The 23,083-nt window shown below is 43.0% G+C and overlaps 1 protein-coding gene across 3 annotated transcripts in view; it reads right to left on the bottom strand.

The window, feature by feature from the left end:
* Positions 1-1,865: 1,865 nt before the first annotated feature.
* The window catches only part of rnf144aa (ring finger protein 144aa), a 58,908-nt gene continuing 37,690 nt past the window's right edge, over positions 1,866-23,083 (bottom strand). For all 3 annotated transcript variants that reach the window (XM_080513132.1, XM_080513130.1, XM_080513131.1), the window contains 7 exons: positions 22,344-22,448; positions 20,898-20,958; positions 16,918-17,134; positions 8,785-8,932; positions 7,705-7,794; positions 5,461-5,566; positions 1,866-5,309 (listed from right to left, as the gene is read on the bottom strand). In XM_080513132.1, coding sequence (XP_080369258.1) covers positions 5,254-5,309; positions 5,461-5,566; positions 7,705-7,794; positions 8,785-8,932; positions 16,918-17,134; positions 20,898-20,958; positions 22,344-22,448 — 783 coding nt within the window. In that variant the 3' untranslated portion in view covers positions 1,866-5,253. The remainder of the gene's footprint in view (positions 5,310-5,460; positions 5,567-7,704; positions 7,795-8,784; positions 8,933-16,917; positions 17,135-20,897; positions 20,959-22,343; positions 22,449-23,083) is intronic.

The following is a 23,083-nucleotide window of genomic DNA, read 5'->3' on the forward strand; positions in this document are numbered from 1 at the left end:
TGTATGATCATGTCAAAATAAAAGCCTCTGGTGATCAGCTGGCAGAAAAGAATCTCGACTCAAAGCAATTCTTCCGCGGCGCTCAACACAGTATTTATACATGATTACTCTGCACACTGCTCTCACAGTGGCTGTGAGAGTAAATGTTTTTTTTGAAAGAATGCGAAATTGGATAATTTCCCACGGCTCAGCTGACGAGATCTCGCGGAACACCAGTGTGCCGCAGCACAGGGGTTGAAAAACACTGCTCTAGGGGTTAAATTTGACATTGCATTGCATTCTCACCTGTTTTGATTTGTGTGCCAATTTTGGTGAGTTCTTGAGCATGCTAGGAGGTCAAATTTTGTTTGATTTACGCTTAAGTATAATATAAAAGAAACAAAGAGATGCATGAAATACAATAGAGTCCTCAGCAATCCAGGCCAGCAAAGCCTGAGGAGGCCGTTCCTTTTGCACTCGGCACCTAATAAAAGGAACAAACAGGCAAATGCACAAACTGGGGCGTAATAACAAACTCAGAATTCATAAGGAAGTGAGAGACACACAAAGCTCATCCGCTGAACCCAGGAAGGCTGAGAAACTGTTTATATATGGCCGAACATTAAAAGACACAGAGAAGACAGTAGGATGCAGTCTGTCGGTGACGCCACTCCAAAGACCTTCAGCGGTTACAGCAATGGAATATTTAACATCTAGAAGTCAGAAAATAAAAATAAAAAAAAAACACATGCAGCGTCATCTCTGGAAGTTAGAAAAAAAATTGACTGCTTCGTCTCAAACTTCATCCTTTTTCTGATTCGGTCCGAGGAGAAATCCTCCGTCTGTGCGAGTCTCAAACCCCGAACACCAGTGTGTGATTGTAGCGCGTCGGCCCTTGTGTTTGTTGCATATTATTGGATGTGTGTGTTCGGCGCTGCCAGCAAGCCAAACACAGAACATTTAACATGTTTGTTCCAGCTCAAGACTTTATTGTGTTTAAAGGTGCTGTATGTAACATTTCAGTCATTTTTGTAGTAACGAGTTGCAATAAAACCCAGTTTGTCTTCAATCCAGCTTGAATTTGCTGTTTTTAGTTAGCAATGATCAAAAATGTCCAGTTTTTGTTGTGGTTATTGTCGTAATTCTTTTTTTGAAAACAGATTAAACGAGTAGAAACATTCATACAACATGTTGCTAAAACATTTCCTGCTTCTAAAAAAGCTTAAACCACAAGAGAAGGTCAAACAAAGCGAAGCAAGTGAATTGGAACAGTTGAAAAAGCTCAATTACCAAAAAAGTCCCTAAAAAAAAGAAAAAAAACTGCAGCAAAAAAAAAAAAATCTAAATGTTTCCAAAAAAGTCCTTAAAAAAAGAAAAAAAACTGCAGCAAAAAAAAAAAATCTAAATTTTTCCAAAAAAGTCCTTAAAAAAAGAAAAAAAACTGCAGCAAAAAAAAAAAAATCTAAATTTTTCCAAAAAAGTCCTTAAAAAAAGAAAAAAAACTGCAGCAAAAAAAAAAAATCTAAATTTTTCCAAAAAAGTCCTTAAAAAAAGAAAAAAAACTGCAGCAAAAAAAAAAAATCTAAATTTTTCCAAAAAAGTCCTTAAAAAAAATAAATCGAAATTGTTCTTACTTTTACTCAACATAAAATAAGGTCTCCGTGTCTCGTGAATCTTTTTTTGTTTTTTGTTTGATCAGTTTTGCTTTTTTTGTTCAAACTTTTTGAGTTGAACTCAACAAGTTTGAACAAAAGAAGATTCCCGAGACAGGGAGACACGTTTTCTGGCCCCAGATGAGTTTCATTAGTTTATAGTGTTGATGGTTTGTAGGATTCCACAGGCTGGATTGCTTCAGGACTCACAACACAAAAACTGAAAGAACATCATGACTGTTTCCTTTTATTAGCTGAAATATTACACACTGTGCCTTTAAGCAATACTACTCTGCTCAAAGTTGTTATTTAACACGCTGACGCATGGCATTGTGAAAACCCTTAAAGAAGCAGAAAAGTTGAGATTACTTGTATGTAGTTTTTTTCTTTAGTAGCTGTTGATCTGATGAACACAGCAGGGATCATATCACACACGTCACTGATCATATCAAAAAGTAAAACACGAAATCAACCCAAACACAGTGCAGCGCTTATAGACAGAAGCATTGAAATCCTTTTCGTTTTGTTTTGTTTGTGTCCCACCCTGTAAAAACAGCTAACACATAGAAATACATGGTCAGAACACACAGACAGCTCAGCTTCATGATCCCTTCCTGGATATCTTCTTGGCACGATTGTCAGAAAAACAAGAAATGCTTCTTTCTTTTTTTGTGTGTGTCTTGTTTGTCGGGAAGGAAGAGAAACCTGAAGACGCCGATGAACATGCGGAAGCAGCGGGTGCTGCCACAGGAAAGGTGGTGGAAACAACCGGCTACAGAAACACTGGGGGTCGGAGGCGGATCGGCCACGGCTGAACCGAGCTACTGTTTAGCTACTCCTCTCCTGATGAACCGGGTTTTTTTGTTGTTTGTCTTTTTTTATGTTTTTGGCAATTGTCGCCCGGCTTCTCATGAGATGCTACATGAAGACTGGTGACGTCACCAGCGTGAAGCGACGGAGCAAATGGCTTTGGGCAAACTGAGGAATGGTTCTGCACCAGAGGTGTCAAACTCACTTTGGACCTCCTTCTTATTTCTTTCAGTAAAATATAAACAGGATCACTTACGAAGGCCGACGCTGACATTTTCCTGTTTCACTTTAAAATATAGAAGAGAGTACTCAACATGGTCATGTTTCTTTTCCAAATCTTTAACCTTTCATGAAATCAAAGTACATCTTTGCTGCTGATGCTACTTCACTAGCTTATCGTGCAGCTCGCCGCATTCTAAAAAGAACAAAGGTTGTTTCTATTGAGAAACCTCAGGTTGTATTTTTTTTGTTGCACTTTATAGAAAATTCTGTGTTCTAGTGCCAATTACTCTTCTCACAATACCTTCATTTTTTTTTTACATTTTATTTGACAAAGAAATAGTTTGGGGTTAATTATAGAATGTAGTAGGGTAATTTGTATGTTTTATATTTCTTTCAGACCATGCTGATTCTGTTCTGGGAACACAGTCACAATATGAATGAAAATGCAGATACAATTAAATACTAAATATTGTACGAGAGCAGAGAAATCTGATTTACTTTAAGTCTTTGATCCACCTGTGTGTGAACATCAACTGATTAGAAGTCAAGCTGTGGTATTCCACAAGGCTCAGTATTGGGAACCATTTAAACATACATCTTTACCTGTACTTTAAGTTGAAATTTGCTACATTTGCAGATGACATTAATGAATTTAGTTCAGAACACTTAGAAAATCATTTGACAGAAATGTAATGTATTGAGTTAAAAATGTACATTGATGTTGAGTTATCCTTAAATAAATAAACATGAAATAAAAGACTTAGATTAACCATTAAATGTAAAAAAAACAAAAAAACATTGAAGATTATGAAATGCAATGATTGAATGTAAGACATCCGTTAAAATTCAGTGATGTTTTATCTTTTTTTTTCCCCTTTAAATTAAGTCATTTTTAGAGAAAATCCAAAAAGAAGTATCACATTTTAGGTCATTTCTTTGGCTTCTATTGTGAAGAGCTAGAAAAACTAAATGAAGGCTCATAAATTCACAATCTTCTTCTATTTGATCAGTTCCCAGATGTTTTTCGTCTGAATTTGACCGCATTCTACTGCAACATGTTTCCAAATCTGCGTATTTACATACAGGTTGTTGTTCTCACAAGTTAGGGAAAACGTCTTTTGGAGAAATGTGTTATATGGAGGTTAAGTCGTGTCTATGGGACTGTTTATTATTTGGAAGGTAAAACAAAAACAAATATGTGACATAATTGTGTTTTGGCCTGCAGGCTGCAGGTTTGACACCCCTGGTTTAGAGGAGACTTCACACTGAAACGCACAGATTTCATGACATAACTTAAAAAAAAAATATTAAACAATTGTTTTTCAAAAAAGAATTCCACAAAAAACACATTTTAAAATGGCAATTTTTCACCTGTATATTCTCAACACAGCCAAAATAAACAAAAACCCAAACAAAAACATGACAGCAATACAAAGGAGACAGTAAAAAGTGGATTTAGTGAATTCTTCCCTGACTCAATTAAAGCCACAATACGCACATGCACCAAAACCTTCCTCCTCATGAACGCTCCGTCCTCTCAGCCACAATGTACAAACTTGCATAGATAAAGTGATAAAGTTCACAGCAGCTTGATTTTTCTGTGCCAAAGACATTCTATTATGTTGAAAAAAAAAAAACAAATAGCTGCTTGCTTTTGAACACGGACACTTGGACCACCAACATATGCAAGTTTGCAGATTTGAGTCTTTGTTCGTTGTGTAAAAGGATTGGTGTCGGGTGGGTTTCACTGGTTTTTACAGCATGGCGATAAACAGGGCACATGTTGATGACATCATTCTGGTGATAAAGGGGTTCGCTGACTGCAGTGCCTTAAAAACACCTTTAACCATTTCCCTGGGATCCTTATTTGGGTTTTATTTCTTTTTTTAACGTACAAGGGGGGGTTTGTGGAGTGCCTGATTTTGGGTCATCTCAATTTAAGGCGAGTAATTTCTATTGGGCTGCGCCAGCGCGACAGAAGTGACATCGGTTTTTAGAGAAAATCCACCACATGTGGATTGCGTTAATGCTGAATCTAAAGGGGAACACCACTCCGTCGTGGCTTCACACCACAAATCACTGAAGACACAAACAACTTGCGTGTATAAAACTTTAGAACTAGCAAAAGTCCACATCTTACCAAAACAAAAAAGAAAAAAAAAATGCATATTTTGAGATTTGAGTGGCGATTCCCCCCTTCCACAGGTCTGAGCAGGGAAAGGAACACGTGAAGGTACGACACAGACTGGATTCTGAGCACAGGTCTAGTAAAAGCGCCGGATTATAAAACACTGACATCATTAAGAATACGTGATGTAGATGGGAGCCGAGTGACGGAGGGTCCGTCTCCACGCCGTCATTCTGCTTCTGTGTGCAAGTCGAGGGACGCCGGACGTGCGTGGCTCGGCGACGCTGCCGACTCCGTCTGCAGAGCTACATCTGGTGTTGGGGAGGAGAGAGGGAACGCAACCAGGGAGTAAAGCTCCTTCTTAAAGAAGGGTGGGCCCCCTCCTCCTCCTCCTCCTCCTCCTCCTCCTCCTCGGCCCACCCGGCTGACGCTGGGTAAAGTCTGGACCTCCTCTGAACTCCCTCATGCAGAGCAACGGATCCCAGAGCGGCAAAGGCCAGAAAATGAAGCTCCAGAAGCTGGCGGGAGGGGCGATGTGGACCGGGGGGGGGGGGGGGGGGGGGGGTGAAAAGGACGAATGAGACAGCTGTCCTGAAGCAGCGGCGGGGGGAAGGGGGGGGAGGGGGGGGGGGGGGGGGGGGGTTTAGGTGGGCAGCGGGTCGTCGTCACCTTTGCTGCACTTGCACTTGCAGCAGAGGACGATGGGCGTGGCCAGGAGGAGGAAGGGCGAGGCCACGAGCAGCAGCAGCCCGAAGCCGGCAAAGATTCCCACAACCTGCGGGGAGGAGAGGAAGGTGGTCGTCATCATCATCATCATCATCACTTTATGTTTCAGAAACCCACTTTTAGTTCCACTTTGGATTCACAATGAAAATGTAAAAAACAAAACACTTTTCTCATCAGTTAAATAAAATAGGTGCTTTTTCACCTCACATTTCACGACACACAGAAATTGTCTTTCTTACACTTTTTTTAAAAAAATGCACTGTGTGTAGACACAACTTTATTGTTCTCCTACTTTCTACGTCCTCACTGTTACTGCCTACAGCTAACAGCTGAGATTCATTCTAGCTGTTTCAAAATCGTGGCAAAGTCAGCTTCCTCTTCAAAATCGACTTTTAAAACTCAGTGTAAAGTCAGTAAAGCTTCTATTTATATTGGTGGATTTTTTTTCAAATATTTTTGCAAAAATGATTAAAAAATAGGATATATGAAAATTGAATGTGCAAAAGTATGGATGAAGATGTGCAAGTTTTGCAACATTTGGAAAAGAATACATAGACATTGAAGAAATGATTTAAATGCCAGCTGCCAAATAAACCTCAAATAAACATCACTTATTAGTTTACTCCAATAAAGTTGTCACTGCTTCAAAATTCAACTGAGCTATTTCGTTCAATGTAATCTAAACCACTTTTCTTTAATATCCGATCGGTTGTTCAAGCTTTTATGGGAATAAAGTTATTTTCAAATCGCTACACGCCACGTAATGAACGACTTCTCAAATCAAGTCACACAAAGGATGTTTTGATCCTCTTCATTATATGACTGATTCTACGCTGAGACTGAACAATCTTCTAATGATAGAGCTGCTTCACTCTCTAACAGAACTCCTGGTTTACGTCTTATCATAGGCCTTTTTTTCTAGTTTTACCAAGTCAAACTTGCAGACAAGGTCTTATTATAACAGAACCACTGTTATTGAGCAGCAGGGGGCGCCACACTCCAACAAACTGAACATGACAGTGACGTGTGACTCCTCAAGAGAACGCGAAGCTCCTCCTGCTTGTTGCGTCCTGACAGGAGGAGGGGAAGGAAGACCTCATCTGCGTCACGTGACCTTCAGCTCCACCAACATTTCGTCACGTGAGGGAAGGTGGATCAAATAGAAGGAGGCAGATAAATGTCAGAGTTCTGCAGCGTTCAGCAAGAACAGACGTCTTCACCACTTTCACCTCCATCAAATTCAGCTGGAAGACGTTTAACGTTACAACGAGGAGAACGCAGCTGAGAAACATGTTCCTATCGTTTTACTTTACATACAAAACCTGCATTTTAGTTTTCATTATCACAGCTTAAAATAATACTTTTTTATTGGATTTATTAGACATTTGACCTCACGTAGCAATTTTAGTTGTTTAACCTTGTTTTTGCCTGTTTTTGGTCATTTGTAACAGTTTAACTTAAGTCATTTTGACTCTAATACACATATTTAAATGCTTGTTGTTTTAATTTGACCGTTTTCAAGTCATTTTAGAAAATGTGTTTAATAGTTTAAGCAATTGTTTTTTTTTTAACTCTTTTGACACTTTTGTTTGTTTCAGCAATTCTACGTTGTTTTAGCTGTTTTTGTTATTTTCACTCTTTTAGACAGTTTGGATCTTTTTACTCTTTACATTTTCTTCTGGTTTTAGTCATTTGAACAGTTTATTGGCCATTTTAACAATCTTAGGTGTTTCTTTTTCAGCTGCCGGGAGCTTAGATTGCCGATGAGAGACTGAAAGTCTGATGTGCAAATGAAATTAAACCAAAATGAAAATGTTGATTTTTAATATAATTTAGTGCGTGGAGCTGCAGAGCTACAGGTTCCAGACCTCGTCTGTGGCTTCAATCTACCCGCTGACCTGTGAATCCTGTGACGTCCCAATCAACCGCAATGTGGAAAAAGCAGTGTGGCGAAAGAAATCACTTCAGTGAAGAGTCTGAGAAAATGTCACATGTGAACCTGAGGAAGTTCTGCCAGATGAAGCAGGACCAAGTCTGTGTCAACGTGATTCTGTCAATAACAGTTAGATGAGAACGTGCGTGTGTGTGTGTGTGTGTGTGTGTGTGTGTGTGTGTGTGTGTGTGTGTGTGTGTGTGTGTGTGTGTGTGTGTGTGTGTGTGTGTGTGTGTGTGTGTGTGTGTTCCTACCTGTGTCCGGTGCCAGATAACGGAGGCCCTGGAGTGGCCCAGCTTGTTCCGACAGGGCCCTTTGTCATAGTGGATCAGGAGGAAGTCGTCCTGCAGACACACGCACACACACACACACACACACACACACACACACACACACACACACACACACACACACACACACACACACACACACACACACACACACAGAGAGAGAGAGAGAGACGGTCCATCAGCAGGCTGAATGCTTGGAGGACATTTCTTTTAAAAGGACCCGTGTGACCAAGCAAGTGTGACCAAGCAAGTGTGACCAAGCTCACACAGTTAAGTTTACAAAACTTCATCCAACTCCATTCTTATGCCTCTTCTGCTCAGTTTTTTGTAAATAATACAAAATATTGTAGCTTTAACCTGTCAAGGTTAAGCGACAGTGTCCTGCTAATGAAGGACGTTACTGTCAGAGGAGACGAAGGACGTCCACAACGGTGCAACACCTTACATGCATGACATGGAGATCCTGTGTAGTCCAGTGTTTTTCAACCACGGTGCCGCGACACACTGGTGTTTCCGCGAGATCCAGTCAGGTGAGCCGTGGGAAATGATCCAATTTCACATTTTTTTTCTAAAAATCATTTGCTCTCACAGCCGCTGTCAGCTGTGAGAGCAGTGTGTTGCAGAGTAATCATGTATAAATACTCTTCACCACTAGAGGGCAGCACAGAACTTTGCCGGTGAAATGTAAAGTGACAGACGTCAGTGTGGTTCATCTCCACCTCCTGCTACCATCTTGTATCAAAGTACTGTGTCAGTGACAGTGATGGAGAAGTTTTTGAAAACCAGGATCTCAGCTCTTCATCCATCAGGTCCAGGTTTCACACTGACGGAGTCACTATTAAAAAAAGTCCTTGCTTTCTGGATTTACTGGATTCCTGTTGATAAAACTTTGATGAGAAATACTTTATATTGTTAATAGAGGCTACAGAGTTTAACATTTTAACATTTTCAGGTGGAGGTGTGCCTCCAGAGTTTTCCAAACAAAAAAGTGTGCCTCGGCTCAAAAATGTTGAAAAACACTGGTGTAGTGAAAGAGAAACTCACGTCGAGGGACTCCAGGCAGTACCAGCAGAAGGCATGTTTGCAGTTCTTACACATCATCTGTGCGCAGCCCTCGTCTCTTTCAATGTACACTTTACATTTGGGGCATCGCTTGATGGGGGCGTCGTCCTCCTCGTTCTTGTAGAAAGAGCTGGGACAGGCATGGAACACAGAGTGGGTGTGTTATAAGTAAAGTAAAGTAAAGTAGAGCTTCATTCCTCCCCAGGGGGAAACACAACCTGGCAACAGCTCACGGTAAGAAGGTGCAGAATCGTAAAATGAAAGAATTAAAAACATGTAAACATGTGTAAATCTAAACAGGAGGAAAAAAGAGCACAAGAAAATAGAATAAGTAAAAATAAACAATAAACAATCCAGTAAAAAACAAAGAAATCCTCTAAAAATAGAGTAAATGACAGAAATGTGTAGATAGATAGGAGGTGAGATGTACTCAGTGCAGATGTTATTGACACTGTTCCTGATACCAATCGTGTCCTGGGTTCACGGCCTGGTGTTTCTCTGCAGCAGTGGGTATCAGACGGCCTTGGATTTCCTCCTGCACTCTTATTTTGCCAGCATTTCTGATTCCTGCTGTTTGTGTAAAGTGCTGAGTCAGACAGCAAACATTACAGTTGGTTTGTGGGTCAGTTTCATTCGACCTGAACAAGCCTCCAGTGAATCACCAAACTTCCAGGACCTCCGAAATGAGCAACAACAAACAACTCAACCCTGATCCAGCAGCTGAAAGGAGAAACTCTGCCTGGTCTTTCCTCCACATTGAGAACAGGATTCAGTGTTTGACTTCAAAAGGGATTCAGAGATTTAGAATTTCTTCATCACAACACGTTTTGTCCTTAAATTTAACAGTCAATTAGTAGAAACGTACAAAAAACAAGAAGGCCGTTGCTGGGCTAATCCCCCGCCGGAGGGCTTTATATTTTCTCACAAAGCAGCTCTAAGGCAGCACACTTGGTACACTAGAGGGTGTTCCATGGGTCCTAGTAGATCATTATGTAGAATCTGAAAGGTCTTCTTCATAAGCTATGTCAAAATACGTCTCCAGAGCCCAAAAGGTGTTTTTATGCACTTAGTGACCCTGTGACCTGATATGCATGGTCACCATGGTGCCCCTTCTCCCCAGGTGGAGTGTCCATGTGTGAAGTTTGGTGACTGTGGGCCCAGGAACTGCTGAGAAATGAGGAGAAATGTTTATATGAAAATACATGTATTGTGCAACCATGACGAGCAAACTTCAGACCCTACCAATCTTCAAGGTCAAGGTCAGGTCACTTGGTGTACTGGAGGTTATCCCTGGAGTGTGTATCATGTGTGTATAACATTTCAGAGCCCTAGCTCAAAAACCTAGGCCTCCAGAGCCCAAAATGTGTTTTTAAGCACTTCGTGACCCTGTGACCTACTTAATATGCAAATTAGGTCAAGGTCACCATAGTGTCCCTTCCCCCTCTGAGATGTATCCACATGTGAAGTTTGGTCACTGTGGGCCCAGGGGTTGCCGAGATATAGGTAGAAACGTTCGAACAGACGGACGTAAGGACGTACGGACGGAGACTGTTTCAAGATCCCCCTTCGGGGCCTATCAGCCACGGCGGTGGATAAAAAATGAATATGATGTCAACATTATAACATCTTCAACAATGCTTCTTGATGCAAAATACTGACACTCAGGTGAAGAACACAGTTAATTTGATTGAAACATCACCATCAACATTTAGTTACTCTTCACTAAATCCTCCTGCAGACCAGCTTTGGCTTCCGAGACGCTTGTTTGACACCTTCAATCAAAGACTCTGCAGTGAACGTCTTGTTTCCACAGCTCAATGTGGCGTCATGATTATAATGTGGCGTCATGATCATAATGTGGCGTCATGATTATAATGTGGGGTCATGATTATAGTGTGGCGTCATGATTATAATGTGGCGTCATGATTATAATGTGGCGTCATGATTATAATGTGGCGTCATGATTATAATGTGGGGTCATGATTATAATGTGGGGTCATGATTATAATGTGGCGTCATGATTATAATGTGGCGTCATGATTATAATGTGGCGTCATGATTAATGGTGCAGACGGGTCAAAAGGTCACTTTAAGGCCGGGATGTAAAATCGTTGCAGCTTTGGGGCCACAAACAGTCACATTTGATCTGAAATGGACCCGGACAGTGAAACAATGGCATCATCAATGAGCGGAGGTTCCCATAACCACCAAGGAAAAGAACTTTATTTTACCTTCATTCTAAAATCCCACGCCCTGAACTGTGAAATCCTTGCTGCTTTGGTTCTTTCAGTGTGGCGGCTTCATGTTCTTCCTGAGCATGAAAGACTTTTCTCCTGCAGCCTCGCATGATTAATACACAAAACTAGAACTGGCTGTAGGTGTGACTGAGAAACATATTAGAATCCTTTAAGCTCAGGATCAATAGGACAACTGAAGGAAATATGAAATTGTGGATGTTTTAAAATGACTTGTATCTATCTATCTATCTATCTATCTATCTATGCATGTATCTCTCTCTCTCTCCATCTCTTTCTCTCTCTCTCTTCCTATCTCTCTCTCTCTCTGTCCCCATCTCTCTCTCTCTCCCTATCTCTCCCTCTCTCTCTCTCCATCCATCCATCTGTATATACCGTATTTTCCGCCCTACCCGGTGCGCCTTATATATGGAAGAATTGCTCTACTCGAGATGCTATTTGACAGCTGAACAACCAGAAGCTTTTATTTTGACAACTCTAACTTCTCAACGGGATGTTCAGAGCGGACGACACTCCACACAACACCTTCATCACTCATGGTTGCACACCAACATTCTAACAAACCAAAATAAACTAGATGAAATAATGACTCCCTAAACTGGGGAACAAAAACACATAAACACAATCAACACAACACCAAGCCCAACAACGACCCACAATAACCTCCAACAACACAAAACATGAATTCCCATCATGCCTTGCATCCTGAGCTCCTCAGTGCAGCCGATAGCTGCAATGAATTATGGGAGTTTCTGTTTGTGGTGTTTTAAATGCAATTATTGGGGGTTCTATTTGGTTTGTGGTGTCGGTAATAATTGTGTTGTGTTGTGTTTTTGTTGCTTAGTTCATGTAGTTTAGTTTATTACCGGTAGTTGTAAGTTGTCAACCAGCAGTGAAGAAGGTTTTGTGTGTAGTGTCCTCCTGGCATAGGCTGCAGGGAGGACTATCAAAATAAAGTGCGTGCACCTCTCTGGGTGTTAGAATCAGTGGAAAATGTAACCTAATGGCTTTGAGCTGTAAAGGTTATGACCACTGGTCTATTGCATGTGCCTTATAATGTGGTGCGCCTTATATATGAAAAAAGTTGTAAATTATGCCAATCAATGTAGGTGTGCCTTACCTTATAGTGCGGAAAATACGGTAATTTACACTAAATATAACAATAGTCACAATACTCGCACGCTAAAGGAGATAGGATGTAACAATGATGTCATCAACTGATGGTCAGCATCGTCACAAACTCGCTCCGATAAATCAATTAATAAATGAATAAACACAAAATTTGTCTGGTTGAAGTTTTGACAGTGTTTTGTCACATGAGATCATGTTTAGTAGTTTTCTCTTTTCTTTCACTGTATTGAACATCTTCAGAGGCAACAAGTTGCAGTTCAAACAGCAGAGCGCTTTTTAATCCTGCAGAAACCTCTGAGCTCTGAACCTGTGCAGGTAAAGCTGAGGAAGTAAAGCCGATCCAGCAGTAAGAGGATCGGACTCAGAAATGGGTCATCGTACGTCTCCTGAGCCTCACACAGTCTGCAGCCTGCACAGGAATCACAAAAGCCTCCTGCTGTGGTCACTGCCGCTTCATGTCCTCACATGAGGAAGTGTTAGTGTCCAGAAGCTGCAGGGAAAAAAACTGCTGACAAGTGGAAGATGTGATCCTCCAGTGAGACGAGGCTCCTGCAGCCGCTGACACAATCCCACAATCGGCCAATAATCCCGAAGTGCATGTGTCCTGATGACGACACACTCAGTGTTCAACACTCAAAACGGCTCAACCACAGAAGAGGGGATGGCTAAAATTGGAAAAAATAAATACAAGGTCAAAAAGCTCCTAGAAACTGGACAAGACGAGAAAAGGCATTTAAGGATACACCACTTCCACTTTTTTTAAGTTGCAAGTACGAGTACGAGAAATGGGCGGGTCAGGTGAGCGTGCAGCGTCTGTTGAATAACAAAGAGCGGCTGGTTCTGTTGAGTAACAAAGCGGCTTTGCAGACAAGAAACTCGTCTGATTGGACGCTACAATAGTAAGACACAGTGAATTGGATAAGTAACTTTAATCTGATTACTGGTTTGGGAATAGTAACGCGTCAAATTACCCGTTACTGTAAAAAGTGGTCATATGAGAGTAACGCATCACTAAGTGACGCATTACCAGCATCACTAGTAGTAGTTAATACTTCAGTTTTTAACTTTACTAAGTTGCTACAAACCACCTCGGCGCCGACTCTGGATCGACACTCGCTCTGCGTGCCGCCACGTCCTCAGTTCATTGTGATCGAGTGTGGTCACGCTTTAATCATGTTTTGCACGTAGCATCGCTGGTACACGAGCCCTGGAACTCTTTAGCGTGTTGCTCAACTTGGCGGTACGTGCTGAACACTAATGAGCAACATCCGGTGCTTCAGATCAACTGGTTTCCCCGTTTACTGGTAATCGACTTCCTTTAGCGTCCGCAGTGAACAGCAGATGTTAAATAAGAGTTACCACCAGCACAACACTTCACACCTTTATTGGAGCTGAATGTTGTTGAACAGCTACGGATTTCTAACATCTGCTTATACTAACAGTAGTGACAGACACTAAACGAAGTCGGTCACCAGTTAACAGGGGAACCAGTAAATCCACAAACTGCTCGTCCATATGTCATTTTAACCACTGGTTAAGCCCTAAATGCTGGTTAAATCCTTAACCCGCCGTTAGCTAACCGACCATTAAATATGCATTGTTTAAAATATGGTCAGTCATCCCGTTAGTTAACGCCACCGAGGTGAACCACAGTGGTTAGAGTCCCTGATGCCGCTCCACCCAAGGCTCCGCCCACTTTCAAGTTTCCACGCTTCTGCATTTTGTCTTAAGCATGGCGGTGGACGGCAGCGCAGTATTTTCGTCTGGTCTATAAAACTACCATCAAACATGACAAACTACGCTGCGACCAGGATATTTAAAGTGGAACATGAAACCTGGGCTGGATGATTGACGGCATCATGTTGCCTCATCTTTTAATTTTGAGCCGAGAGAACGACAAAGGAAGTGAACTGCATGTAGCCCCGGACCGGCCATAGAGAAAATAATAATTATAACACATGGGAACGAGATAACAAGTCGTTACCTCAAATTAATATAGAGAGGGAACGAGATCATTTCATCTCTGGCTGCGACGTTCACGAAGGGAGAGTCTGCATGAGACGCTTTAGAATGAAGCAATACCTTTGTTTCATCAGGAACTACTGAACAATCTACATACTACTGTAAATGAAAGGTTGGATTTTTTTGCCATAAAATGTGCCTTTTAATGGCTTCATGTGAACTTTTATTGTCGATCGGTGGAGCTGCGTTCTCTCATTCCACCTCTCCATTCCTCGTTCTCTCATTCCGCCCCTCCATTCCTCCTGATGTAGAAGCACTTGATTCCGACACGTCCAGAAATAAAGTGAAAGGAGCAGAAACTCACTATGTAATGCTGAAATGTTGAAAAATAAGCCCCAAGCTCATTTATTTATGTCAAAGAGACCGCATTGTTGAGAACTGTTGAGAATTAGATCCTGTCTGTTTGGACCAAGGTGAGTTTAACATGTTTGTATTTCACATGGTTTAGTTAGAAAACAGCACTATGTAATGTGGTGTGTGGAAACGTGGCTTTTAAAGTGTCCTTACCAGCAAATATGACGGCATTGGTGAAAAAATATAATATGAGGGAATGAGATAGTAACTTGGTGTCTCCAGTTATTAAATATAAATACACACACACACACACACACACACACAGTTAAGTCTGCAGTACATCCTATACTTCCTTTGTTGTTGTTTTGAACAACATGATAACAGTGCTGTTAAAGTTAATGGTTGGTTAAATGTATTTAATGGCCGGTTAATCGATGTCTGCCGTATGTTTGTCGTTTTCATTGAAAATAAAGAATCTGTGCAGACGTTGCTTGTGCTCCGTTGCATACCTGCAGGCGATATTGCTGACATACGATGTCACGTAATACTCACTGTGTTGTATCGGGGATTTGTTTCCGCGTAGGAGTACCCCGTACAGTACTGGACCAGAGACCCAATACTGGTGTCAGTGGAGCCCAAAGTATTTCCGTTGCACAGCAATGGAAGGATCAATGAGAGTTATAAAAAACTCAGAGCTCAGATTTATTTGGCTCGTACTCGTTCAGAACAGAGTGTGATTGACCGCCACGTCTCTCCTACTCCCAGCATCACACATCAAACACCAAACCTGCCTGAACGAGACAATAACGACGTCGGATCGACAAAGGAATGATAACAAATGATGATAGAACGATAGAAATACAGACCTCGATGGCATAACTACGATAAACTTAGAGCTCAAGCCCCGGGACGTAACCTCCCATAATTGCACCCGTCTTGCAATCGTCAATTGCAATCGTCTTGCACCCTCAGTGCAGGACGGAGCAAGTCCTTCATCCCTACCGCAAGTCCTTCAACCCTACCGCAAGTCCTTCAACCCTACCGCAAGTCCTTCAACCCTACCGCAAGTCCTTCATCCCTAACGCAAGTCCTTCAACCCTACCGCAAGTCCTTCATCCCTACCGCAAGTCCTTCATCCCTAACGCAAGTCCTTCATCCCTACCGCAAGTCCTTCATCCCTACCGCAAGTCCTTCATCCCTAACGCAAGTCCTTCATCCCTAACGCAAGTCCTTCATCCCTACCGCAAGTCCTTCAACCCTACCGCAAGTCCTTCAACCCTACCGCAAGTCCTTCAACCCTACCGCAAGTCCTTCATCCCTACCGCAAGTCCTTCAACCCTACCGCAAGTCCTTCATCCCTACCGCAAGTCCTTCATCCCTAACGCAAGTCCTTCATCCCTACCGCAAGTCCTTCAACCCTACCGCAAGTCCTTCAACCCTACCGCAAGTCCTTCATCCCCACTGCTGTTAGACTGTACAACAAGACTGCAAAGCAACATGCAATACTCCCTGAATCTACGTCACTTTATCTACGTCACTAATTGACCACTTGTGAGGACGGACCCTGCACTGCCAACTGTCACGGATACGGACAGGACCCAAGTGCAGGACTCTGGAGGCAGGCTGGGTTCAATCAAGTCTTTATTTCATACTGACAGGACAGGCCGATGAATCGCAGGATGCTCCTTGACATGAGGAGCACAGCAGACTTGACTCCAATGCCCGGGACAGACCGGACGAGACATGGAAGACTAGTACTGGACCGGACGGACGGGACATCGGTAACAAACAAACCAACACTGAACAAACACACAAACAGGACATATATAGGGCAGGGTGATTATCAAAAGTGGCCACAGGTGAGGTGCTGGAGCGCCCAGACCTATGGCCCGCCCACTCTTAAAGGAGACCTCAAGCCTAGCTCCTGACACCAACACTGGTATATTTTTTACTATAGTATGTTTATTGTACTGTATTCTACACTTTGCCCCCCTATCATAGTTTAATTTCCTTGTATTTCATCTTACTGTATACTTTGCTCCCCTTAGAACTTATTATACTTTATTATAGTCTGTGATTTTTATTTTAGTCCTATTTTATTTTATTTTACTTATTATTACTTTCTACTGTAAATACTTTTGGCCCTTAGAGTTCTTGATAGTCATTGTATATAAGATTCCTCTATTCTTTGCACATTTCTTGTCTTTCCTACTCGAGTCCTTAAGAGCAGAATGGAACAAGTAAATTTCTCCTTTGTGATCAATAAAGGCTTATCGTATCGTATCGTATCGTATCATATCTTATAATCCTTTGTGCCCATCGACAGTGTCGATGACGTGGTACAGCCGCGGCTCCAGTATGGTCTTGATCCTGGTTCAACAGTAGACAGTGAGGGAGCAGGCTGGTTGAGTACCTGTTCTCCCCGGGGAGGAAGGAGGCGATGGGCAGGTTGCTCTCCGGGCAGGCCTGCCCCGGGTGCCAGTTGGCCTTGCAGGAGGAGCAGAACTCCAGGGCGCAGGCGGCACACTGGACCAGCTGGGGCTGGGCGGGAGAATCGGCCTCCGTCAGCTGGCACACGGCCTGGCAGGTGGAGGAGGGGCACCACGTCCGGCACGGGTCCAGCAGCACCTCTGGTCACACACAGACAAGGACTTTTAAACATCACGTCAGGCTGCTGGGTGGCGGAGTCCGGCCCTGGTGGCCTCGCCCCCCCCCCACAACAGTTCCATTCACATCCAGAGGACAAACCACACACACACACACACACACACACACACACACACACACACACACACACACACACACACACACACACACACACACACTTCCACTCCTCATTGATGAGATTTACTGCTGATTATCCCCCGCCGTGGCTGATAGGCCCCGAAGGGGGATCTTGAAACAGTCTCCGTACGTATGTCCGTACGTCCGTTTCTACCTATATCTCGGCAACCCCTGGGCCCACAGTGACCAAACTTCACATGTGGATACATCTCAGAGGGGGAAGGGATACTATGGTGACCTTGACCTAATTTGCATATTAAGTAGGTCACAGGGTCACGAAGTGCTTAAAAACACCTTTTGGGCTCTGGAGACGTATTTTGACATAGCTTATTAAGAAGACCTTTCAGATTCTACATAATGATCTACTAGGACCCATGGAACACCCTCTAGTGTACCAAGTGTGCTGCCTTAGAGCTGGCTTTGTGAGAAAATATAAAGCCCTCCGGCGGGGGATTAGCCCAGCAACGGCCTTCTTGTTTTTCTTATTTTCTGCTTTTGTTCTGTCAATTATCAAAATCATGGTGTTTTGTTTTGTTTGTTTGTTTGTTTTTGTTCTTTGTTTTGTGTCCTTTTGTTCTTGTCTTTGTTATAATTGTTGTGATTATTTTTGTTTTTTGCTCTGTTGTTGCTCAGGCTGGTTTGATCTCATGGCAGTTGGAAAATATTTGGATCCCTGTGATTATTGTATTATAATGGGGAAAAATAGAAAAATGTATGTAGCACCAACAAGGTATTGTATGTTTCTCCCCACCAAGTCTATCTCTGTCTTTCCTCTCCTCTCCTCTCCTCTCCTCTCCTCTCCTCTCCTCTCCTCTCCTCTCCTCTCCTCTCCTCCACCTCTGACTCTGGTTTCTACAAAGTCTCTCCTATTGGAGGAGTTTTTCTTTCCACAGTCACAAACACACCTGTTGCTCATGTGGATGTTGGGCTTTTCTATTTTCTCTATAATTGGAATGACTGTAATGTATTTAAAAATGTCTTTTTTTATATAAAAAATAAAAAAATGAATAAATAAAAGATCACATCAGTGTTTTAAAACAGTCAGTTGTCTGAAGCTGAAGCGGGATCATCGCATAACAAGAGAAGAACGTTGCAAAGTGCAGAGGCCTCCATAAACATCCCAGAATATATTCTACCGCCTGCATAGTGTTCTCCGCCTCTTTATTTGTGGCCCAGTGTTCGATTGAATTTCCACTTTTTGGCCAGATTCTATGTTTTGTGCCAGTTCTGGGAACACAGTGTTATGCACTTGTCCTGGTTTCCTGTACTTTGCCTTTGCCAAGAACCCCGAGCGCTCGTTCCTCGTGCACGTTTGGCTCGGCCTGAGAAACGTGGCGCCGTCGCAGCGACCATGATTCAGGTCCGTCTTATTTACAGGAGCTCCTCTGTACGGTTTCACCGGTGCAGGTGTGTGTAGGTGGAGGGTTATTTCTGTCTGCGAGCTCTAATAAGACTCCTTCACATTTCTCTCACGACGGCGTGGAGCTGAGCGGCACGGCTGTCATTATCTCTACCGCCTTCAGCGGGAAGTCCTGACGGCGTAAACTGCAGACGACGACGATGACATTTTTTAATGAGGTGATTCACAACAATGTCTTTCACTCGGCAAGTTGTTTTCCAGAATGTTTGCAGTTCTATTGAATTTAGAACCTCCCGGCGTGGTTCTCACCACTGCACTGTGGGTTCTGGCTGGTTGGTTCTTTGGAGGTTCTCCAGCAGTCTGAGCCACAGGAACTCAGATCTGCCGCACCGGAGCCACCAGGTCCAGAACTTCCCCAGAGAACCAGGGTCCAGCACAGGAAGTTTGTGCATTTCAAACCGCTGGAAGCAGTCTGACAGACACACTGTCACCCAGCACAGATTACTACAGTTCAGATCAGTTACATATACCTCTGGACTCATCAGCCATCCCTGATTTGTCCAACTCATTTAGTGCTTTATCTGTAAATATTGTAAATGTTTGTTTTAATTCAGGATTCATTCCGTAAGCTGACCTCATTTGGACCAAGCTAAATAAACAAAAGGTAGAGTTGATCATTTACAGCATTAATCATCATCACAATCATGTTTTTCTAAAGCAATTTCTCCTTGACCTCATTTCAAAGAAAGCTCGTCTTTCTGCGTGGATTTTGAAACGTGAATACAACATATTTAATGCTCCTCTTGCTTCTTGTTGCAAGAACTACGCCTCACTCTTTACAGAGGTGTGTTTCACTCTTCCCTTAAAGACCCAACTCTCAAACCTTTTATTTCTGGGTTCGGCCAGTTAAAGCAGACGTTGTGATCCCAGAATGAGACTGTCCTGCAGCAGCTCCCCACTACACCTCCGTCACACAAACCTCAACAGCCTGAAAGACCCTCAGCAGCTCGTTCCTGCTGCAGCCTGCCTGTGGACATCGGGGTGTCAAACATAAGGCTCCTGGGTTAAAATGGCCCACAAGAGGCTCCAAGCTGCCCAAACCACCCAGCAAACTGTAAACATCTCAAAGAAAACATGAACTAATGTCTTGAACGTAGCGGACACAACACAACACTGAGACCCGAGCTGAGGCATTGATGAAAAAAACCTAGCAAACTAGCATTAGCCACACAGCCATGCTGTCAGCCATGCAGAAGGTTTCATTACAATTGATCTTACATTGATACTGGACTCATTTTCAGTAGAAATTGTTTTGATTTGTTGAAAGAAAAAATGTAAAGATTAAATTCACGGGTTAAAATTGTCACTATTTTACCGGTCTGGTTCACTGAAGATGAAACTGGACTGGATGTGGGCCCAGAATCTGATAACCCTGGTCTACATGTTGGCTGCTCTACTTCAGAATGAACACATCATTCTTCATGAAGAGCTTCTGCGTCAGAATATTTCAGGTGAAAATGACAGAAACCTGTTTTTGAACAGGGAGGGTTTGAAATCGTTGCTTCCTGTCTTGTGACCTCCAGCCTTGGGGAGCGAACGTGAACGACGTGAGCAGTGGCGCTGCTGCACACGCCAAACACATCCTCCTTTTGTGTGTCGGTGCTACGTCGGGAGGACAGAGGAGCCCACGTGTCTGCAGCGCTGCAGACCGCCCACCGCCCACTGCAGACCGCCCACTGCAGACTGCCCACCGCAGACCGCCCGCCGCAGACCACCCACTGCAGACCTCCCACCACAGACCTCCCACCGCCCACTGCAGACCGCCCGCCGCAGACCGCCCACCGCAGACCACCCACTGCAGACCACCCACTGCAGACCGCCCACCACAGACCGCCCACCGCAGACCGCCCACCACAGACCGCCCACCGCCCACTGCAGACCGCCCGCCGCACACCGCCCACCGCAGACCGCCCACCGCAGACCACCCACTGCAGACCACCCACTGCAGACCGCCCACCACAGACCGCCCACCGCCCACTGCAGACCGCCCACTGCAGACCGCCCGCCGCAGACCACCCACTGCAGACCACCCACCGCAGACCACTCACCGCAGACCGCCCACCCCAGACCGCCCACTGCAGACCTCCCACCACAGACCGCCCACCACAGACCGCCCACTGCAGACCGCCCACCACAGACCGCCCACCACAGACCGCCCACTGCACGACGCCTCAGCGCCACTGACTCACCGCGCTCAAACCGGAGCTTCTTGTATCTCTGCATCATCTCTGTGGCCACCATGCACTCAATCTGCAGAGGGAGGAGAGAGGGAGGAGAGAGGGAGAGAGGAGGAGAGGAGGGGAGGAATAAGTCATCCAACATTCAATATGTGAAACACGTCACCACGCAATTGTGCACGATGGAGTCTGTCCACAACAGCAGAGGAGGATGAAAAGTCTGACTCAAGGTCAAATTCGCTCACTTGACGGGCTTTGAAATGAACATTAGTTGTTTGTGAAGCAGTACATTTATGAAGTGAAAACACTTTTCACTGAAGAGGAGAAGTTTAGAAAAGGACTGAAAAGAGGAATAAAACTCACCGCTTTAGGCTGAGCTGTTTGGCTTGAATTTCATTTTCTCATCGATAATTGTGCATTATAATTTTGGACGACACACACACATATATATATATATATATATATATATACACGCACACACACACATACATATATATACATACTGTCTCATTTTATTACAATAATAAGAAATAATACATTGTATTTATCACCACTATAAACATATATATATATATATATAGAGAGAGAGAGAGAGAGAAAGAGATATAGATAGATAGATATAGATATATACACATACACACACATATATATGTATACATACATACATACATACATACATACATACATACATACATACATACATATATATGTGTGTCACATCCTGTCTCATTTGATTACAATAATAAGAAATAATACATTGTATTTATCAGCGCCTTTCCAAACACTTGTGAGTAAAGCATATAAGAGGAGAGGGCTTCGTCTTAGCTCTTTATAAACTAAAGTGATTTTATTTTGAGTGACAGATGCTTCATATAGCATAACAGCGTACGATTTATTGAGTTATTCAGTGAAATGTTTCACCTTGTGACGTGAGGACTTGTATTGTTATAACAACTTATGTCTGAGGAAACTGTTTGTACCTAAAGTCATTTTTAATTAGTGACAGTTATACCTTACAACCCGGGAAACTGTGGGGAAGGTTTAATACGAGCAAAACGTGTATACCGCCCAACTCTGGTGCGCACGATTTACAGGAGGTGGCAGTACTCAGATACCAGAGGGCGACGGCGTACAGCGACCATCCAGAGGCCGGGGCGACGACGGACACAGAAAAAGTCCATAAAGTGCCAAACGACATAAAGTGCTGAAGAAATCATGTTTCCAGATTTGATGTAAAGTTGAAATAATGAAGTTAAAGCAGATATTTTCATCCCAATCTAGAGCAGTATAGTAATTGTGTTCTACTGTGGCTTCTCTTTATCTATTCTTGATCTTATCTTAATTATATATTGGTGAATAGCGGAACATTGGACACTTGTCTTGCCATCTTGTTTCACTCAACCACGATTTCCACACATATGCAATGAGAACAAAGTGAACATTTCCTTTGATCGATACCTCATTTTCCTGCAGGAGTCCTCTCTTGGGACAGGCAGAGTCCGGACAGCTAATTGCAGTTTCAAGGCCTTCTTTAATCAGGAGTTCCACATACTGCTTCAGGCACTGCAGAGAGACAGAGAGACGCTTCAGATGAACAGAGATGCTGCTTTACAGTTCACTCAAGTCAATGGGGGGGGAAAAAACTGACCAGACTGAAGACGGTGCTGAACACTTCATATCGCTGGAGAGAAAACTGACATGTAACAGTTTTTGGACAATTATTATCACAGCAGGGGCTGAAGTGAGACATTTAAATGGGATATTTTACAATTCCCCACAGATCCATGGTTGCGCCTTCAATTTATTGGTTCTATTTAATTTTGTCTATTAGGTACAGTCTTATATTCGTGATCTGCAATCTAAATCTTCGATGCCATCTTAAAAACTAAATAACACCACGCCAACCAGATAAATACATTTACAATATAAGACCACAACATAGGTGAAGAGATTGTATTAAAATGAGTTAAAACACTTACAATGTACATATTTTACTTAGTGTTAAGTGCCAAGTTGCATGTTTATGCTGTAATTGGTGCCATATCAAGAAAACTTAATTGAACTACCTTCTGATCAATTACTTATTTTCTTGCTTTCCACTCTACTTTTTAAATATCTGTGAATTCAGTAGAAACAGACGTGGAACCACATCTGGCCTGGCTGACAACAACTGTCTCAGCTGACATGTCAGTACTGCG

This window comes from Blennius ocellaris (assembly GCF_963422515.1).
Source record: "Blennius ocellaris genome assembly, chromosome: 17".
In the NCBI taxonomy this organism is placed as follows: Eukaryota; Metazoa; Chordata; class Actinopteri; order Blenniiformes; family Blenniidae; genus Blennius; species Blennius ocellaris.